The 21,904-nt window shown below is 43.3% G+C and overlaps 1 protein-coding gene across 2 annotated transcripts in view; it reads left to right on the top strand.

Moving 5' to 3' along the window:
• Positions 1 to 21,904, top strand: part of dock10 (dedicator of cytokinesis 10) — a 382,664-nt gene that overhangs the window by 19,305 nt on the left and 341,455 nt on the right. The window contains exon 1 of one of the 2 annotated variants that reach the window (XM_068042145.1): positions 1,765 to 1,838. The exons of the other annotated variant lie outside the window; for it this stretch is intronic. Within the exon in view, the coding sequence (XP_067898246.1) occupies positions 1,809 to 1,838 (30 nt within the window). The 5' untranslated portion in view covers positions 1,765 to 1,808. Of the gene's footprint in view, positions 1 to 1,764; positions 1,839 to 21,904 lie in introns of those variants that run through there. 2 annotated transcript variants of the gene reach the window in all.

Below are 21,904 nucleotides of genomic sequence, written 5' to 3'. Positions count from 1 at the left end.
AATGCCAAATGATGCTAGATCAATTGTAAATTTTAAATCTGTGGTTGATGGATTTTTGTTAATCAAAAGTATTAAGGGATATGGGACAAAGGCGGGTATATGGAGTTAGGTCACAGATCAGCTATGATCTCACAGGCTCAAGGGGCTTAATGGCCTACTCCTGTTCCTATGTCCCAATGTAAGGTTTTCTGAAGGTGTTTCAAGCGTTTTTAAAATTTATTCTTGGCGTGTGGACATCACTACCAAGATCAGCATTCATTTCCCATCTATTGCGAGTGGTCCACCTTTATTATTAATAGTGTAATACAACTGAGTGGCTTGCTTGGCCACTTCAGAGGACAGTTCCGAGTCAATCATGTTGGTGTGTGCCTGGAGCCATGTGTAGGCCAGAACAGGTATGAATACCAGATTTCCATTTCTGAAGAACATTATTGAATCTGTTGAATTTTGACACCGACCTGATTGTGTTCTGGTCTTTCTCACCGTTAACCAGCTTTTTATTTCCAGATATTTATTAAATCTGAGTTCAAATTCTCAAATGCCTTGATGGGATTTGAAATTATGTTCTCTGGATTGTTAGTCTATGCCTATCAAGGGGCTAAATGGCCTACTCCTGTTCCTATGTCCCAATGTAAGGTTTTCTGAAGGTGTTTCAAGTTCACCTACCTAGGCTCAACTATCACCAGTAACCTGTCTCTCGATGCAGAAATCAACAAGGGCAAGGGAAAGGCTTCCACTGCGATGTCCAGACTGGCCAAGAGAGTGTGGGAAAATGGCGCACTGACACGGAACACAAACGTCCGAGTGTATCAAGCCTGTGTCCTCAGTACCTTGCACTATGGCAGCGAGGCCTGGACAACGTATGTCAGCCAAGAGTGACATCTCAACGCATTCCATCTTCGCTGCCTCCGGAGAATCCTTGGCATCACGTGGCAGGACCGTATCTCCAACACAGAGGTCCTCCAGGCGGCCAACATCCCCAGCTTATACACACTACTGAGTCAGCGGCGCTTGAGATGGCTTGGCCATGTGAGCCGCATGGAAGATGGCAGGATCCCCAAGGACACATTGTACAGCAAGCTCGCCACTGGTATCAGACCCACCGGCCGAACATGTCTTCGCTTTAAAGACGTCTGCAAACGCGACATGAAGTCCTGTGACATCGATCACAAGTCGTGGGAGTCAGTTGCCAGCGATCGCCAGAGCTGGCGGGCAGCCATAAAGGCGGGGCTAAAGTGTGGCGAGTCGAAGAGACATAGCAGTTGGCAGGAAAAAAGACAGAAGCGCAAGGGGAGAGCCAACTGTGTAACAGCCCCGACAAACAATTTCTTCTGCAGCACCTGTGGAAGAGTCTTTCACTCTAATATTGGCCTTTATAGCCACTCCAGGCGCTGCTCCACAAACCACTGACCGCCTCCAGGCGCTTACCCATTGTCTCTCGAGACAAGGAGACCAAAGAAGAAGAAGAAGAAGATGGATAACCAATCCAGTAACATAACCACAGTGCTAACATTCCCCATAGTTATAATGGATTGAGTAAAAATACTTGGAATAGGAAATTGTTAGGCAGCTCAGCTTGGCAGTTTACTTCAGACCTGCTATCTTACACTTTTGTTTCCAAGTCCTAAAGGTTCCTGTTCCAGATTGCTATCCGGCGCCTTCAGTGTGGGCTTCTAGTGAGAACAGATTCAGCTTTGCTATAATACACCCTGCGGTTAAATAGTTTGCTGACTCACACTATCAAATGTCACACATTGCTGTAATACTATAAGGCAACCAGTACTCATGAAATTCTGTTCTAGCGGGGAATGAAGGAGAGGAGGAAGAGGAAGCAATTGGTGAGAAAATGAATCATTTTACAAAAAAAGTGAGGTTCTGGATTGTATTTGTGAAAACAGAATAAATGTACAAGAGCTCAAACAGATTCATCTTGAATATTCATTAAAATTCAGAGCATATATACATCTAATTAATGCTGTGGCACTATATACATGCTGCAAGTCTAAACTGACAGGAAGTGGCTTATACCATATTTCCTGTTGTTAACCTCTATTAGACAGCTTGCACTTAGAATATAAATCTTTTGGACTTTATTAAAATAATGATGATGAATTTTAGATAAAAACGATCATCTGTCGTGCTACATGTGTACACTTGATTTGTAACTTCTGTGTATCCATGTATTTGGCAGAATGAAACTAACAAGTTCTTAAATTAATGTAACATCAGTAAAGTAATGGTTACATATTCTCTCTGACTATAAAATTGTTAAAGCTAACTTTTGGGCCTAGTATGATGGAAGCAAAAAATAAACTTTGGGAAAGGTTGCAAGTATACTACCCTTAATATCAGATTGCCACATTTTGAAATAAATGTGATATAAGATTCTTAGTATGGATTGGCATAGATTGGTTTACCAACATACTTCCGCATGGAGCGGTAGAAGATGCATTGTGATTCACGGTTACATTTTAAGTTGAGCACTGAATTTCTCAGTAATCAATTACAGGTTCTTTCCTAAACCTGCACGAAATGACAGCACACATATTTGTCCCCTTCTGAGAACATCACACATCAAAAATTCACTTACAATTGGTATCTATATTAACGCTGTAGCTAGTGAATAGGTTGACTAAGAACTCTGTGCGTTCATGAAATTGCATGAAACACTTCCTGCAATGCTTCATCATAATCTCATTTATTGTAGTGTAAAAGGAATGTATTCTAAGCAAATTTCTTCAGCCACTTCGCTTCGTGCTTCGGTGACTGATTCCCAGGCCTCGTCCAAATTCATCCATTAACTTTGGGTACCATTTGCTGTTTAAACTTTCAGTGAATTCAAGGCAAGAAACATTTTTGTATTTTTTTTTCTTTCTCTTTAACTTAATATCCCCATGACTTTGACTTTGAGATCCCTGATTGCAGAAGTTCAAATCAACTCAAGTCTGAATTCGTATTTTCTGACAACATCACACTTCCAAACAACCCCTGCAACAACACCAGCTGAACCTGAAAGCCAATCAGCTCTTAGTGAAAAACAAATGAAATAACTATTTAATTCTTGGGCTGGCCCTGTAGTCTGAACCATAGTTTCAAAGTAAGTTGAACTGGAACTTTTCTATTCTGTCACAACACTTTTCACTGCCTGGAGCAAGTGCAAGCTATTTGGAATCCTCCAGTTTTCAAAGTATTTTGTGTAATTTTACAATTCTTAAATGTGTATGTAGTTTAATGCGATCACCTGTCCTTCTTCTAAACTCCAGGGAATATAGCCTAGCTTACTCAATCTCTCCTCATAGGACAATTCCTCATGCCAGAAAGCAATCCATTGAATCTTTGTTGCAATCCCTCGAAGGCGAGTAAATCCTTCTGAAGATAAGGGGACCAAAACTGTACAGTTAGGTTTCAGCAAGGCCCTATATAATCGCAGGAATACTTCTTTACTCTTATAATCCAAACCCTTTGTAATAAAGGCTAATATACTTCTGGCTTTCCTAATTGCAGGCTTGAAGGGCCAAAATGACCTACTCCAGCACCTATTTCTTAAGCTCTTATGTTCTAAGAATGCAGCTGCATTTGCAATTTTCCAATCTAAAAAGAGAATTCCTGAATCAGAAGAATATGGCTGAACCATCTGCAATTTGCTCACCGATTTCCTTTAAAACCCCAGGATCGAAATAGTCAGGCCCTGGGGCTGTGTCTTTAGTGCCATTATATTTCCTAATACTGTTTTCTTGATTACATTAACTTTAGTGAGTTCCAGTCCTTGATACGTCGTTAGTTTCCCTAGAATGTCAGATGTATTATCCTCTTCCGCCATTGTGAGGACTGACATAAAGTAATTGTTCAGAAAATCTGTTATTTCCTTAAAATCATTTGCAATATTGCCCACATCTCTTTTAAAATGCTCGCATTATCTACCCATGGCTACCCTTTTTCTTATAATGTAATTGTAAAAATCTTTTGTTTTAATTTTAATTCCCTTGCTAGTTTCTTTTCATATTCCCTTTTGCAGCTCTTATTATCTTTGTTTGTTTTCCTTTGCTGTTCTTTTTATCTCCCTCAGTCTCCCGGAACTACACTATTCTTTACACTTTTGAATGCTCTTTGCTTCAGCTTTATATTATCGCTCACGTCCTACTCTCACACCTTCTGCTGCTTGTCTGTAGTTTTACCCAATAACGGTTTTGATTAATTTGCTGTTGTCAGCCTCTGTCTCATCCTGTTAAAGTTAGCCTAACCAATTTTTAGTGAATTTTAGTAATTGCTTTAGGTTTCTCTTTATCAAACCTAACATTAATTTCAATCAAATTATGAACACTGTTAAATACATGTACCCTCACTGTTTGATTATTAAATAAGCCTTAATCATTACTAAATCTAGTATGGCCTTCCCTCTTGTTGGCTCTAAAACATATTGCTCCTGAAAACTATTTTGAATGCATGCAAGAACTTGAGCTATTCTGCTCCTCCCAGCCTAAATGAAAATTAAAGCCTCCCATTTAAACAATTTACTTTTGCTACAAGCCACTCTAACCTCTGAATTTCTGCATTCTTCCACTTGATTGATGCTATCAGGAGGCTTGTAGACAACTCACATTGGAGTTTTAAATCCTCCCTCAATCCTTCTCAATCCTAATCATAGAAAGCTGATTGTTTTCCCTTACCTATATCCTGTCTAAGTAATGTTAGTTTTCCTATCCTTTCTAAAGACCTTAAAGCCTTCAATATTTAACTCCTAATCATGACCAGCTTGCAACCATGTAGAATCATAGATTAGAATCATAAAATGGTTACAGCACAGAATGAGGCCATTCGGACTGCCGTGTCCATGCTGGCTCTGCAAGAGCAACTTGGCGAGTCCAATTCTCCAACCTTTTCCCTGTAGCCCTGCAATTTGTTTTCTCCTCAGGTGGTTATCCAATTCCCTTTTGAAAGCAACCATGTCACAACCTCTCAGTTGTATTTGAGTCTCTAATTCACTCAATTTATTTCTTATCCTCAGTGTGTTACAACTCTTATTTGGGCGAGAGATCCTAACCTGTCCTTCTGCCCTTCTTACACCATTTATTTACCATGTTTCTTATTTGTTGGAAACATGGTAGCCAATTTGCACACAATAATTTGTTTTGCTGATGTTCTTCTTCTTTGGCCTCCTTGTCTCGAGAGACAATGGGTAAGCGCCTAAAGGTGGTCAGCGGTTTGTGGAGCAGCGCCTGGAGTGGCTATAAAGGCCAATTCTAGAGTGACAGACTCTTCCACAGGCACTTGAGATAAAATTGGATGTCGGGGCTGTTACATAGTTGACTCTCTCCTTGCACTTCTGTCTTTTACCCTGCCAACTGCTAAGTCTCTTCGACTCACCACTCTTTAGCCCCGCCTTTATGGCTGTCCGCCAGCTCTGGCGATCACTGGCAACTGACTCCCACGACTTGTGATCAATGTCACAGGATTTCATGTCGCGTTTGCAGACGTCTTTAAAGACATGGACGGCCTGTGGGTCTGATACCAGTGATGAGCTCGCTGTACAATGCGTCCTTGGGGATTCCTGCCATCTTCCATGCGGCTCACATGGCCAAGCCATCTCAAATACCGTTGGCTCAGTAGGGTGTATATGCTGGGGATGTTGGCTGCCTCGAGGACTTCTGCGTTAGAGATATGGTTCTGACACCTGATGCCAAGGATTCTCCGGAGGCAGCGAAGATGGAATGAGTTGAGATGTCACTCGGCTGACATACGTTGTCCAGGCCTCGCTGCCATAGAGAAAGGTACTGAGAACACAGGCTTGAAACACTCGGACTTTTGTGTTCCGTGTCAGTGCGCCATTTTCCCACACTCTCTTGGCCAGTCTGGACATCGCAGCAGACGCCTTTCCCATGCGCTTGTTGATTTCTGCATCGAGAGACAGGTTACTGGTGATAGTTGAGCCTAGGTAGGTGAACTCTTGAACCACTTCCAGAGCGTGGTCGCCGATATTGATGGATGGAGCATTTCTGACGTCCTGTCCCATGATGTTCGTTTTCTTGAGGCTGATGGTTAGGCCAAATTCGTTGCGGGCAGCCGCAATCCTGTCGATGAGTCTCTGCACACACTCTTCTGTGTGGGATGTTAATGCAGCACCGTCAGCAAAGAGGAGTTCCCTGATGAGGACCTTCCGTACTTTGGTCTCCGCTCTTAGACGGGCAAGGTTGAACAATCTGCCATCTGATCTTGTGTGGAGGAAAATTCCTTCTTCTGAAGACTTGAACGCATGTGAGAGCAGCAGTGAGAAGAAGATCCCAAACAGTGTACGTGCAAGAACGCAGCCCTGTTTCATGCCACTCAGGATAGGAAAGGGGTCTGATGAGGCACCGCTATGCTGAATTGTGCTTTTCACTTTGTCATGGAATGAGGTGATGATAGTTCGTAGCTTTGGTGGACATCTGATCTTTGCTAGTAGTCTGAAGAGACCACATCTGCTGATGAGGTCAAACGCTTTGGTGAGATCTATGAAAGGAATGTAGAGGGGCATCTGTTGTTTGTGGCATTTCTCCTGTAGCTGGCGAAGGGCGAACAGCATGTGGATCTCTCTGCTCGAAAGCCGCACTGTGCGTCAGAGTAGACACGCTGAGCCAGCTTCTGGAGTCTGTTTAAAAAGACTCGAGCAAAGACTTTCCCCACTATGCTGAGCAGGGAGATTCCATGGTAGTTGTTGCAGTCACCGTGGTCACCCTGGTTCTTATAGAGGGTGATGATATTGGTATCGCGCATGTCCTGTGGTACTACTCCCTCATCCCAGCACAGGCAAAGCAGTTCATGGAGTGCTGAGAGTATAGCAGGCTTGGAACTCTTGATTATTTCAGGGGTAATACCGTCCTTTTCAGGGGCTTTTCCACTGGCTAGAGAATAAATGACTGATGTTGGTTGAGGGATAAATATTGGCCAGGGGATTTCCCTTGCTCTTCTTTGAATAGAGCCATGGAATCGTTTAAATCCACTTGAGAGGGCAGACATGGACTCAGTTTAACATCTCTCTGAAAAGGTGGCACCTCCAACACTGCAGTATTGCACTGAAATGTCAGCCTTGGTGATATGTTGAAGTCTCTGGAGTGGGTCTTGAACCTACAACCTTCCTCCTCAGAGGCAAGAGTGAAAGAAAGAAAGACTGATTTGCATTTATAAAGCACCTTTCACACCTCAGGATGTCCCAAAGTGCTTTCCAACTTTTGAACTGTAGGCACTGTCGTAATGTAGGAAATGTGACAGCAAATTTGTACATTGCAAGCTTCCCCAAACAGCAATGCAATAATGATCAGAAAATCTGTTTTTAGTGATGTTGATTGAGGGATAAATATTGACCAGGATCAAGATAACTCCCTGGTCTTCTTCAAAATAGTGCCATGGGATCTTTTTATGTCCATTGAGAGAACAGTCATAGCCTAAGTTTAATGTCTCATCTGAAAGATGGCAATTCCAACAGTGTGGCACTCTCTCAGTACTGCCCTGGAGTGTCAGCTTAGATTTTTGTGCTCAAGTCTCTGGAGTGGGAATTGAACTCACACCCTTCTGACTCACAGGAGTGCACGTTTATGTGTGCACATGCATGTGTTGTTAGTATGCAGATTTAATCCTGGGATTCCGGTACTTTTGCAGTTCACTATAAACAAATCACCTTTTTTGCATTACTGGCTATTATTCTTATGAAACATTTTTGATAACATAAGCAGTAGTTTTTGCTGTTTGGCACGTGCTACCATTGCTCATCATTGTGCAGAGCGCATAACTGTTCCTCTTGCTGTCTTTGTGTTTGGTGTTTAAACTAACTGATAGCAACTCATGTGCAATGTTTCTTTTGAAAACAATTTATGGGATGATGAGTTTCTTAAGCTAGTGTGCTGGTGATATTTTTGGCACCAGGCATATGTCTATGATATTCTCTGCAGTGAGAATTATGGCCTTTCTATCAAAGCAACATGTGCTATATTTACTTGCCCTTTTCAAGACAGTGCTGATGGCATATTGGGTGGTTCAATGATTAAACTGAAGTAGGCTGAATTTTACAGAACCTTGACATCGGGGGTGGTGGCAGGGGGTGAGTGGGGTGGTGGTGGGGAGGGGATGGGAAATGCCTGCGGGAGAAGGCCGCCACACACTTCGATACCAGGAGGGCTCGGCCCGATATTGTCGGCAGTGGTGAGGCCTCATGGCGGATCCCCTGCTGCTCGGCAATTGGACCCTCATTAACATATGTAAATAAATTAAAATTAATAAATTAATCATACCTGCGCCACCGCCTTCCAGCCTGCTGCAATCTTTGTGCTGCTGACCGTTACTCCTGCGCCTTCCAATCCACGTCCGGGGAAATGAGGCGGAACACTTGTCGGGAGAGGGGAGAAGGTAAGTTTCTCATTGTGGGGGGGGGGGGTGGCGGGGGGGAATGGAGTCAAAGTATCATCATTGGTGTAGGGGATGGTGGGAAGGGTTATAGTTTAAAGTTTATGCAGTTTGGCGGGGTGGGGGGGGAAGGTCAGGTGAACAAGGTGTCTTAGGGCAGGAGAGGGCAAGTAATTAATTTTATGGTTATGGGGGGGTGGGAGAGGGGCAGAATAATTTTTTTTTTACTCACTGTTTCTTTAAATATTTAATGTAAAGGTAGGGCTCAAAGCCCTTTAAAAATGGCACCAGCACCTGCGCACAGACAGCTGACACCATTGCTGGGGATGGCCAGACAGTCGCCTCCATGTGATTGTGGGGGAGGAGGGGGGGGAGGTGGAGGGGGCGGGCCAACCCAGCTATTTAAATGAGCCGTCGTGCTTAGGATCGGGGTGGCTCCACGACGTGTGGCCCGCTTGGGTGGGCTGTCATTGTTTTCGCCCACCGCCGATTTTGATGGCGGGAGTATAAATTTCAGCCCAAATATTTTTCTTTTGTAAAAGATCACAAACCCCAGTTTTTAACTTGTAATTTGTGTTTACTTCACTTTGTGGCACTTTTTCAACTAGAATACTCAGATATCAAGTTATAAATCCATTCTGTGAAAGTCTTTGTGGTATTCCAATATCCCATGCATAATTGTAAACTTTCCTTTTCTCATGGTAATCCACCCTGTATTCATTCTGAATTGCACAGTGTAGTTACAATATATTGTCAAATGTTCATGAACTGCCCATGGATTTGTTTTTCTTTAAAGAGAGATGCTTGGTGTTTAAGATATAATTGCAAACGACAATTGTTACAACCAGGTGAGAAAGGGATCTAGGGTTCCCTCTCAGCCTTCACCTGGTCTTACCGTAACATGGTTTTATTTTTAAACACACTTTTTTTTAGCTCCTCCTTAGTGAATCCTTGTTCACTGCTTTCCAATTGTAAGGCAAAGAAACCAGCCAAATAGGTTTTCTTAGGATTAAAGAAGTAAGGGTGAACTTTATTAAACTTAACTCTAATTCAGTTAACGCCTATGGATACACGATGCACCCACGCTCGCATGCATACCTGATACACACATGCAGATAGAGACAGGAAAGAGCAGAAGAAATAAAATGGAAAAGTTTGAGGCAATATCTAAAGATGGTTTTGGTTACTGTTCTTCGAGCTCGCTGTAGAGTCCTTGATTGTAGTTAGGTCTTGCTTTTCATTGGGGCCTGGTATTCTTCTTAAATCTTGTTCGATGTAGGAGACTTTTCTCTCTTGAGGTTCACGTCTCCAGTGGATTTGGAGTTCCATGAGAAAGAAATGGGAGCAGACAGGTGAGGCTGTGGTGAGCCAGCCAGGTGAGGTCTTTACAGTCCAGGAGCAAACAGTCTCTCTCTCAAATGGTCTGTACAATTAAAAAAAAAACTCAGATTGCCCAGCAGGTTAGTCATGTGACTGGCTGGTTTGACCTCGTCTGTTTGTGGATTCGGCCATCTTCGCAGTCATCCTGGAATGTGAGCTTCCTCACCTTCAATGTCTGGTGATCAAAGTCCATTGTGGGTTGAATGTGTCAGGGAATTGTCCTTTGTCTCCACAAGCACTGTCTGTTAGAATGTAAATGTTTTTTCCAGCCACGGCTGATCTGTTTAACGAGTCATTTCCTTGCTCCAGCAACAATTTAAAATAAATGTTCATATGACAAAATTAATATGCCTCATTCTTGGCAGGTGGGGGTCTGCATGACACAATCTATTACGAATTGAAAAGATCAGCTGTGTATGGTGCCATTGATCAATATTCCAGCCATGCTTGGATGCAAAATCAAAAGGTTGTACGTAGAAGTTTTCTTTGAAAAGATCACATTCAATAATTTCTGAAATATCATTGTTCGTAATATAGTAAGGATAGTTACTTTGACCCAAAGCAATGTGGTAATTAGAATATTGAGAACTCAAGTTTCAGTAAAATAAAACAGCAGCTGAATTACGTTGTCATAATTTCTTTACTCTGAAGTCAATAAATCATGAAAAACTAAGTATTGGTGGTGTAGCAGTTCCAGATGTAGGACCATGATCAGCAAACAGAAACGAAAAGTTTCTGTAATGCGAGACAGTTTCTCTTGTTGACCTGCATATTAGACAAGTGTCTTCATCTCCCTGCAGAACTGCTAGTCAAATTGTTGCACTGAGGTCGTGTATTTTAGCTTGGGGCAAGAACACGGAAATCTTAAGAGACAAACTGAAAGGTCCATATTTGCTTTGGTAACTTTTGTGAAACAATAGAAACGCATACACAGTGAAATTCTTTTAGAAAGTTCAAATGGACTTTTCATCTGTGTTTTGTGCTGCTCTGAGAATTGCTCCTCTTCAACAATGGCCACAGGGCAATGAGCAGAAAAGGAAAAAGAAAAACGGCTTTTTATTTAAGAGCCTTGTTAAAAGCAAAATATAAGAAACTACTGTAGAATTGCCCTGGTGAAGGAAGCAGAATATAAATGAAAGGTGAGTATTGAAATCCAAGTCTGTCCTGGTGTTAGTAAGTAGAATGAAGGATAAGATTTTGAAGCATCACCACAACTGTACAGTTGCAGAGATGTTGCATAAACTCAAATATCCATTGTTCTAATCATAGTTTAATCAAGTCACACCCTGAGAGAAATTAAAACAAAAAAGATCAGAGATAATACTTGACGAAAGAGAATGTTTAATTTAAGTGCACAACTAAACAAAGCAGTAGATAAGCCTGCAGAATAGCACAAACCCTTTGAGAAAAGGACAGTTTATTTAGATAATTGGCACCAATTTTTCAAGATTACTTGTAATGGGCAATGGTTCTGATAAATGTGGACACCACTCCTAATTTTTAAAAAAAATGAAAATAATCTGCCATATAAGATAAATATTGTAGCATTGCGCAATTTACAATAAAATATAAGAAAAAGGAAAATGGAAACCAAACTGATTCAGATGAGTATCTGGGAAGCTTACAGTCACATCTGACAATGTCTGTCAGGTAGTGTGTTAAGTGGAATGTTCTCAGCTACACAAGATTTGTTGTCAGGTGCCACTTGTGGTTAAATCATTTGAATCCATCAACACGTTGATAGATTTGAGGATTTTTGTGAATTCGCTTTTTATCTTAGTTGATATTGACCAGCAGTGATCAAATTTAGCCTGCCACAAATCTGCATCGCCATAGTGCCCCAAAGACTTTTTTATCCAATGGATTTTCTATCAAAGAACAATAATCCTTCAATAAAACAGAAAAATGCTGGAAATACTCAGCAGGTCTGGCAGCACCTGTGGAGAGAGAAGCAGAGTTCATGGGCTGGATTTTATTCCACTGACAGGCAGGAAGGCGGGGGGAAAGCCTGCCTTGGCCTCTGTCAGACCCCATAGCTATTTAACGGTAGGCAGCCAATTAACTGCCCACCATCCCTTTCAGGGACAAGCTCCAGCCACTAGAGGTGCCGCCCAATCGAAGGGCTGGCAGCTCTGCTGTATTGGCATCACCACCAGTAATGCCGGCCACTGCCGGAGGCCCTGCAGAGGAGAAGAGCTCGGAGACCCCAGGATTGATAAGTGGCGTCAGGGTCGCCGGAGACATTGAGGCAGACCCCGGTGATGGGGGGGAAGTCGGGGGTGGGGAGCAGTGGCAGCCATCACCACAGGATGGGTCCTCTGGGGGTCATGGACTGCCTGCAAAGGAAGGGCCCCTGTCTCTGGCCCTGATAGGAGGCGACCAGGTTTTACCTAGCGTTGTTCCCACATGGTAGCAGGCCCCTCCATGAAATTTGAGGTGGAGGTGGGAAGAGGCCCTTGTGGCCATTAATTGGCCACCTATGAGCCTCAATTAGCCTGAGGCGGGACTAAATTGGAAGGCATCGGGAAGACAACAGGCTCTCCAATCCCCCCCGCTTCCCATGCAATTTTATGGGCCCCCCGCCTCCATTCCTATCCCGAGGGGGCACATAAAATTCAGCCCAGTGTTTCAGGTTGATGTTCTTTTACAAAAGATTTAGTCGTGAAAATCCTATATGCCGAATGGGAAATATTAATTTCATTGGTTGGAACCTTGCCTGAGACTTGTACTGAAAATTCTTACAGTTAGGGAGGAATGGGACAAGAAAGACCGTGAAGACAGGTTGCAGGAGGGCCATGAAGATTCCCAAACGGGACCCCCTACTGTCTGAACAAAGAACAGTACAGCACAGGAACAGGCCATTCGGCCCTCCAAGCCTGCGCCGATCTTGATGCCTGCCTAAACTAAAACCTTCTGCACTTCCGGGGCCCGTATCCTTCTATTCCCATCCTATTCATGTATTTGTCAAGATGCCTCTTAAATGTCGCTATCGTACCTGCTTCCACCACCTCCCCTGGCAGCAAGTTCCAGGCACTCACCACCCTCTGTTTAAAGAACTTGCCTCGCACATCCCCTCTAAACTTTGCCCCTCTCACCTTAAACCTATGTCCCCTAGTAACTGACTCTTCCACCCTGGGAAAAAGCTTCTGACTATCCACTCTGTCCATGCCGCTCATAACTTTGTAAACCTCTATCATGTCGCCCCTCCACCTCCGTCGTTCCAGTGAAAACAATCCGAGTTTATCCAACCTCTCCTCATAGCTAATGCCCTCCAGACCAGGCAACATCCTGGTAAACCTCTTCTGTACCCTCTGCAAAGCCTCCACGTCCTTCTGGTAGTGTGGCGACCAGAATTGCACACAATATTCTAAGTGTGGCCAAACTAAAGTTCTGTACAGCTGCAGCATGACTTGCCAATTTTTATACTCTATGCCCCGACCGATGAAGGCAAGCATGCCATATGCCTTCTTGACTACCTTATCCACCTGCGTTGCCACTTTCAGTGACCTGTGGACCTGTACGCCCAGTTCTCTCTGCCTGTCAATACTCCTAAGGGTTCTGCCATTTACTATATACTTCCCACCTGCATTAGACCTTCCAAAATGCATTACCTCACATTTGTCCGGATTAAACTCGATCTGCCATTTCTCCGCCCAAGTCTCCAACTGATCTATATCCTGCTGTATCCTCTGACAATCCTCATCACTATCCGCAACTCCACCAACCTTTGTGTCGTCCGCAAACTTACTAATCAGACCAGCTACATTTTCCTCCAAATCATTTATATATACTACAAAGAGCAAAGGTATCAGCACTGATCCCTGCAGAACACCACTAGTCACATCCCTCCATTCAGAAAAGCACCCTTCCACTGCTACCCTCTGTCTTCTTTGACTGAGCCAGTTCTGTATCCATCTTGCCAGCTCATCTCTGATCCTGTGTGACTTCACCTTTTGTACCAGTCTGCCATGAGGGACCTTGTCAAAGACTTTACTGAAGTCCATGTAGACAACATCCACTGCCCTTCCTTCATCAATCGTCTTTGTCACTTCCTCAAAAAACTCAATCAAATTAGTGAGACACGACCTCCCCTTCACAAAACCATGCTGCCTCTCGCTAATAAGTTTGTTTGTTTCCAAATGGGAGTAAATCCTATCCCAAAGAATCCTCTCTAATAATTTCCCTACCACTGCCGTAAGGCTCACTGGCTTATAATTTCCTGGATTATCCTTGCTACCCTACTTAAACAAAGGAACAACATTGGCTATTCTCCAGTCCTCTGGGACCTCACCTGTAGCCAATGAGGATGCAAAGATTTCTGTCAAGGCCTCAGCAGTTTCTTCCCTTGCCTCCTTTAGTATTCTGGGGTAGATCCCATCAGGCCCTGGGGACTTATCTGCCTTAATGCTTTGCAAGACGCCCAACACCTCCTCCTTTTTGATAATGAGATGACTGAGACTATCTACACTCCCTTCCCTAGACTCATCATCCACCAAGTCCTTCTCTTTGGTGAATCCTGATGCACAGTACTCATTTAGTACCTCGCCCATTTCCTCTGGCTCCACACATAGATTCCCTTCACTGTCCTTGAGTGGGCCAACCCTTTCCCTGGTTACCCTCTTGCTCTTTATATATGTATAAAAAGCCTTGGGATTATCCTTAATCTTGTTTGCCAATGACTTTTCATGACCCCTTTTAGCCCTCCTGACTCCATGCTTAAGTTTCTTCCTACTGTCTTTATATTCCTCATGGGATTTGTCTGTTCCTAACCTTCCAGCCCTTACGAATGCTTCCTTTTTCTTTTTGACTAGGCTCACAATATCCCTTGTTATCCAAGGTTCCCGAAAATTGCCAAACTTATCCTTCTTCCTCACAGGAACATGTCGGTCCTGGATTCTAATCAACTGACATTTGAAAGACTCCCACATGTCAGATGTTGATTTACCCTCAAACAGCCGCCCCCAATCTAAATTCTTCAGTCCCTGCCTAATATTGTTATAATTAGCCTTCCCCGACTTTAGCACCTTCACCCAAGGACTACTCTTATCCTTATCCACAAGTACCTTAAAACTTATGGAATTATGTCACTGTTCCCGAAATGGTCCCCTACTGAAACTTCGACCACCTGGCCGGGCTCATTCCCCAATACCAGGTCCAGTATGGCCCCATCCCTAGTTGGACTATCTACATATTGTTTCAAGAAGCCCTCCTGGATGCTCCTTACAAGTTCTGCCCCATCCAAGCCCCTAGCACTAAGTGAGTCCCAGTCAATATAGGGGAAGTTAAAATCACCCACCACTACAACCCTGTTACCTTTACATCTTTCCAAAATCTGTCTATGTATCTGCTCCTCTACCTCCCGCTGGCTGTTGGGAGGCCTGTCGAAAACCCCCAACATCGTGACTGCACCCTTCCTATTCCTGAGCTCCACCCATATTGCCTCGCTGCACGACCCCTCCGAGGTGTCCTCCCGCAGTACAGCTGTGATATTCTCCTTAACAAGTAATGCAACTCCCCTACCCCTTTTACATCCCCCTCTATCCCGCCTGAAGCTTCCAAATCCTGGAACATTTGGCTGCCAATCCTGTCCTTCCCTCAACCAAGTCTCTGTAATAGCAACAACATCATAGTTCCAAGTACTAATCCAAGCTCTAAGTTCATCTACCTTACCTGTTCTACTTCTCGCATTGAAACAAATGCACTTCAGACCACCAGTCTGGTCAGCCAACTCTGAAATGTTGGAAAAACTGGACCCCACACCCTCCTATGTAAATGCAGGCCAAAGGAGCACCCTACCCAGGCTTCTAACAGCATTTACAGAAATCTGCAGGGAAAAAGCAAGTTCCCAAAAAGGCAAACTAACAGGGAGAGTGATGCCTCACCTAGTCGAAGTGTCGCAGGGGAGTCCCATGGAAGTTGAACAGATGCCTGCGAGCACAAATGTCTCAGAGGACATAGGGGAGATTAGAAAAGAGACCCTCAGTAAAGAGAAAAGGGAAACAAAAATGCCCTAAAGTGAGCAGCACTTGTTTGACTCACCAGAGCACTCAAAGTAAGGTCAGGGTGGATCTATCCATTGCAGAACCCAATGATCGGATGTCCACCAAAGCTACTAAGTATCATCACCTCATTCCATGACAACATGAAAGGCACAATTCAACATGGTGGCTCCTCATCAGAGCCCTTTCCTATCCTCAGTGGTGTGAAACAGGGCTGTGTTCTCGCACCCACACTTTTTGGGATTTTCTTCTCCCTGCTGCTTTCACATGCGTTCAAATCCTCTGAAGAAGGAATTTTCCTCCACACAAGATCAGGGGGCAGGTTGTTCAACCTTGCCCGTCTAAGAGCGAAGTCCAAAGTACGGAAAGTCCTCATCAGAGAACTCCTCTTTGCTGACGATGCTGCTTTAACATCTCACACTGAAGAATGCCTGCAGAGTCTCATCGACAGGTTTGCGTCTGCCTGCAATGAATTTGGCCTAACCATCAGCCTCAAGAAAACGAACATCATGGGGCAGGATGTCAGAAATGCTCCATCCATCAATATTGGCGACCACGCTCTGGAAGTGGTTCAAGAGTTCACCTACCTAGGCTCAACTATCACCAGTAACCTGTCTCTAGATGCAGAAATCAACAAGCGCATGGGTAAGGCTTCCACTGCTATGTTCAGACTGGCCAAGAGAGTGTGGGAAAATGGCGCACTGACACGGAACACAAAAGTCCGAGTGTATCAGGCCTGTGTCCTCAGTACCTTGCTCTACGGCAGCGAGGCCTGGACAACGTATGCCAGCCAAGAGCGACGTCTCAATTCATTCCATCTTCGCTGCCTTCGGAGAATACTTGGCATCAGGTGGCAGCACTATATCTCCAACACAGAAGTCCTTGAAGCGGCCAACATCCCCAGCTTATACACACTACTGAGTCAGCGGCGCTTGAGATGGCTTGGCCATGTGAGCCGCATGGAAGATGGCAGGATCCCCAAAGACACATTGTACAGCGAGCTCGCCACTGGTATCAGACCCACCGGCCGTCCATGTCTCCGTTATAAAGACGTCTGCAAACGCGACATGAAATCGTGTGACATTGATCACAAGTCGTGGGAGTCAGTTGCCAGCATTCGCCAGAGCTGGCGGGCAGCCATAAAGACAGGGCTAAATTGTGGCGAGTCGAAGAGACTTAGTAGTTGGCAGGAAAAAAGACAGAGGCGCAAGGGGAGAGCCAACTGTGCAACAGCCCCAACAAACAAATTTCTCTGCAGCACCTGTGGAAGAGCCTGTCACTCCAGAATTGGCCTTTATAGCCACTCCAGGCGCTGCTTCACAAACCACTGACCACCTCCAGGCGCGTATCCATTGTCTCTCGAGATAAGGAGGCCCAAAAGAAAGAGAACCCAATGATCAGGGCTCAAGCCCAAAGCTAATCAAATCTTGCTCCTGTATTACACATGCCTTCCTCACTTGTTCCTGTGATTCACTCAATGCTACCTCCTCATACAAACCATTGGGATGGATGTAACCTTTTTATTTACAGTTGCCAGCTTTAAGCTCTCTTTTTGTTTTAAATTGTTTATTGGTTCTTACTGATGAGTCTGCTATGGGTCTGAATTGCTGATAACCCCTTCCTCTTTCAGTTAAAGTAATAGGACAGTCTGTAGATTACCATGGATGAAACAAATAAAAAAAACCCATCTGTACCTTTTTAAAAATTTGTTCTTGGGATGTGGGCATCCCTGGCTAGGCCAGCATTCATTGCCCGTCCCTAATTGCCCTTGAGAAGGTAGTGGTGAGCCGCCTTCTTGGATCGCTGCAGTCCATGTCAGGTAGGTCCATCCACAGTGCTGTTAGGAAGGGAGTTCCAGGATTTTGACCCAGTGACAGTGAAGGAACGGCAATATATTTCCAAGTCAGGATGGTGTGTGGCTTGGAGGGGAACTTGCAGGTGGTGGTGGTGTTCCCATGCATCTGGTGTCCCAGTCCTTCTGGGTGGTAGAGGTTGTGGGTTTGGAAGGTGCTGTTGAAGAAGCCTTGGTGCATTGCTGCAGTGCATCTTGTAGGTGGTACACACTGCTGCCACTGTGCATCAGTGGTGGAAGTTGTGAATGTCTGTGGATATGGTGCCAAGCAAGCGGGCTGCTTTGTCCTAGATGGTGTTGAGCTTCTTGAGTGTTGTTGGAGCTGCACCCAACCAGGCAAGTGGAGAGTATTCCATCACACTCCTGACTTGTGCCTTGTAGATGGTGGACAGGCTTTGGAGATGTCAGGAGGTGAGTTACTCGCCACAGGATTCCTTGCCTCTAACCTGCTCTTGTAGCCATATGGCTACTCCAGTTCAGTTTCTGGTCAATAGTAACCCCCTTGATGTTGAAAGTGGGGGATGCAGCAATTGTAATGCCATTAAATGTCAAGAGGAAATGGTTAGATTCTCTCTTGTTGGAGACAATTGCCTGGCACTTGTGTGGCACGATTTGGTATTACCATTCGCTAATTGATTGACAAGAGGTATGTGAAGTGTAGTGCTGAATGTCTAAGTTTTTCTACCTGCAACCTTTACAAGATTGAGCTCGCCTCGCCAAAACATCCTGCTAGGCAGCGATGATTCAGTCAGCACCATTTGCTCAAGACTATTGAGTTTAAATTTTCATTAGAACTGGAATTTGAGATTTTGTCCTCTCATTTGTTAGACTTTTTGTTGGATTCATGATTAGTATAACTAACTTTATGATCTTTCATATGCAACTCTGTGCATTTAAAAATTGAGATAATGCAGCAGTAATTAACTTTACTACTGAAGCTAATTTAAAAAAATATTGTCTTGTGCTGCCATCTTTGGTGAAAGTTCACTTTATTTGAAACATACAGGAAAAGTGTTTGGGTTTCAGAGAAAATTTCGATGGAAACCGAGTTCTCTGCATTCTGAAAACTTTATTTACTCCCTCTTTTGTTGACTGATTAATCAATGATTTCCAATTAGCAGGAATGTATGAAGCAACAGTAAATCGTATGCTGATTAAACACTGACCCTGGATTTCTAATAAAAATAGCTTATTGTCTGGACATTCTTGACAAAATGTTTATTATGTTTACTATATTTTACAAATTAAAAATTTGACTTTATGCTGGTTGGATAACTCTGTGGCTTTTGAATTTGAAGGCTGTTGCTGGTGATGATCTGCTCAAATGATTTGTTCATAATTTGTGTATTATGATTGGGTGACTGTAATTGACTATTTGTCATTGTCTCATAGCCATTTGTAAATGAATTCTGCTGCAGAAAGTGCACATTGTTCCTGCTCCTGACAGCACACTAGAATATCAAGATATGAATGGTACTGGGACCCAATGTTTCATTGGTTGGCAGAGTAGAGATGAGAGATGTGGATAATGAACGCCTTGCTTTTTTTGTTTTCTGCTCCTCCAATGGATTGTGGTGGCGTCTAGGTACAGTAAAATCCAAGAGATATTAAAAAGTTTGTGTCTGTTGTAATACTTGCAACAAACATAAAAGTGCCTATAAAATAACTACTGACCGAACAGTCCAATTATTCAGTTGTGACTAGCTTGTGGTTACATCGTGTAGTGTAACAGAAGCTGTAATTGTGGTTTTTTAAAGTTGATTTGTGATTCTTGTTTACATGTCTTGCATTTGAGATGTGGGCTTTCAGATTAAATGCAATTGAAAACTGCCTGAAGCTGGTCTACTTGGCACAAACCTGAGGTTGCTGAAGCAGCCTGGTTTCCTCCATTCATATGGGTGAGAGCTTGAGGGTGCATGTGCATTCAATCATTGCACTGGAAAGGGCATCCAGCTATTGGCTGTATTAAATGCACTTAAGGTACTTTTGGTTTCCCATGGTTGTCAGTGTTACGTGAGTTAAATATTTAGACAAATGTTTCAGTGCGGTCAAGCCTGATGTGTGCTTGAATAAAAGTAATCTTTCAACAGTTCTCGTTGTGTAAGATATCAGCTTGCACTGTTGCATTACCAGAAGTTTATAGACAATTATTATGTTCCTCAAAATGTCTGTTCTTAAAAGCAGAAATTCATGCTGCATTTGCAACAGTAATCAGTTCGTGGTGTGCTTTTTTGCCCAATGCTACAGGAACATTTTGTAACTATGATGATAACTTTGACCTCATCAAAGCAGTGCTATTTCCTTTATCACTGCTTGTGAAAGTTAGAATATGCCATACAGCCATTACTTTTATAATTGTCACATGCTTGCAGGAATATTAAGGGTACTTTGATTCTAAAAGCATTGAAATAGCTGGAGGTTGTAACCTTTTTTGTGTTTTGGTTTTCTAATAAAGGAAATGAGTTTAGTTGTGTTGACAGTTGGCATCATAGTTCATGGAAGCAATGGGGGAAACTTGGAGGGTTCCTACCTGGCATAAATGAAGCTGTAGCATCCTGAATAAAGCAATGCATGATTTACTGATGCATTTCTACTGAAGGTATGGCCAATGTCCTATTCTTGAGGGCCTACTGCTTGCTGTTCAGAGTGGCTGCCCAAATGAGGCAGTAGGCTTATCTAAAATGCAAGATGCAATCAGATGATGTACGTAGTTCCACCATGGCCACTTAAGGACACAGCTGGGCGAAGTGTGCACCATGCACACCTTCAGCTGGTGGTCCAGCCAATGAAGAGCCCAGAAGATATTTGATTTATTTAATTTGTTTCTGTGGCACCATGTCTAGGTCTGCACACTCTGCCCCTAAAACATTCTTGCTCATTGTACTCCAGAATTGGAGGCCAGTTATTCAGCTACTATTTCCCCCTGCTGTTCAGAATTCCCTCCAAATACCAGTCTGCCTCGCTGTCTCCTTCTGTCGTCCTTCAAAATCCTCCTTGCAACTTAGTTCTTTCAATTGTGCTTTCCGTTCCCCCTCATTATTCCTTTCTGCCCCTTGCTTGTTGTCCACCTTTTCTTCTTGCAAAGTGCTCTGACATGCCCTATTTTAGGAGTAGTACTTCAGTGCTGCTTGTTGTTGCTATCATCATGATTCACTATTCCCAGGAATAGCTGGAATATGATTCGCCTGAGGGATTTGAATGCTGCAAACAGCAACATCAAAATAAAACTATTTGAAGATTCATCTGAACCAAAATAGAAATTACCTTTAACAGTTTATATTTTATAATTTATATTCCATGCAGGTTAATTTACCTTTTTCGATAATTTTAAATAGGTGATATCGTATTCAGCTCCCGTTAGGCATATCTCCATATTTTGGTTTCCGTTGAAGTCATGGAAATTAAAATCAAGAGAAATGTGTAATGGGTAGGTGAATGGATATCCCTCATTTTACACTATCACCCATCATCAAAATTACCTGCAGTCTGTTGTTCAGAAAAGTACTGGCAGCTTCTTCCCGAAGAATCCTGGTATTCCTGTACTGTAATGGGATCTGTGGACCAGATAAGAGAGTCATATTTCCTTTTTCAGATGCTCATTGCTATCTAATCACCACCTCTCTAGAAAGACTACGAGTTTCACAGCATTTAAGTTCAGCATCTATTTCTATTGGGTTGGACGTCAACACAATATGTGATAGTTGTCATGTGAGTGATGGTACTATGCATTTATTAGTTCAGTATGTACTGTCTGAAGCTCTTGGGTAAGCAATAACATTTGGCTGTCTTCTGTTTGTCTAATTGTCTGAGTATTCAGATCATTTGTTGATGTTCTTTTCACATGGACTTGTTCTCCCAATTAGACATGTGGCAGTCAGCTTGTTTGATGCATTTAAAGGGAAACTAGCTAAGTACATAAGGGAGAAAGAAACAGAAGGAAATGGTGATAGAGTTAAATGAAGAAGTGGGGGGAGACTCATTTGGAACATAAATGTTGGCACAGGCCAGTTGGGCCAAATAACCTGTTTCTGGGCTGTAAAATTCTATGGGGGAAGAGCGGCACTACACCGACTACATAGATTCCCTGGGGGCAGACAGCGCTGCAGGCTGTTGCCTGCACGACCTGTGTGAATTTCTTCAATGATATCGATGAGGAAACCCACGTGAGTCATTCAGGTAGTGGCCCATGGCGCTGTCTGCCCTCAAGGAATGTACATAATTCTGTGTTTTTTGAACAAATTTCTCCCTTATATCCATTAAAAATGTCTTTCTCATACATATTAATCTTGTGATGTAGTTT

This window comes from Heterodontus francisci, chromosome 11 (genome assembly GCF_036365525.1).
Source record: "Heterodontus francisci isolate sHetFra1 chromosome 11, sHetFra1.hap1, whole genome shotgun sequence".
Taxonomy (NCBI): domain Eukaryota; kingdom Metazoa; phylum Chordata; class Chondrichthyes; order Heterodontiformes; family Heterodontidae; genus Heterodontus; species Heterodontus francisci.
This window is presented reverse-complemented; position numbering and strand designations above follow the sequence as displayed.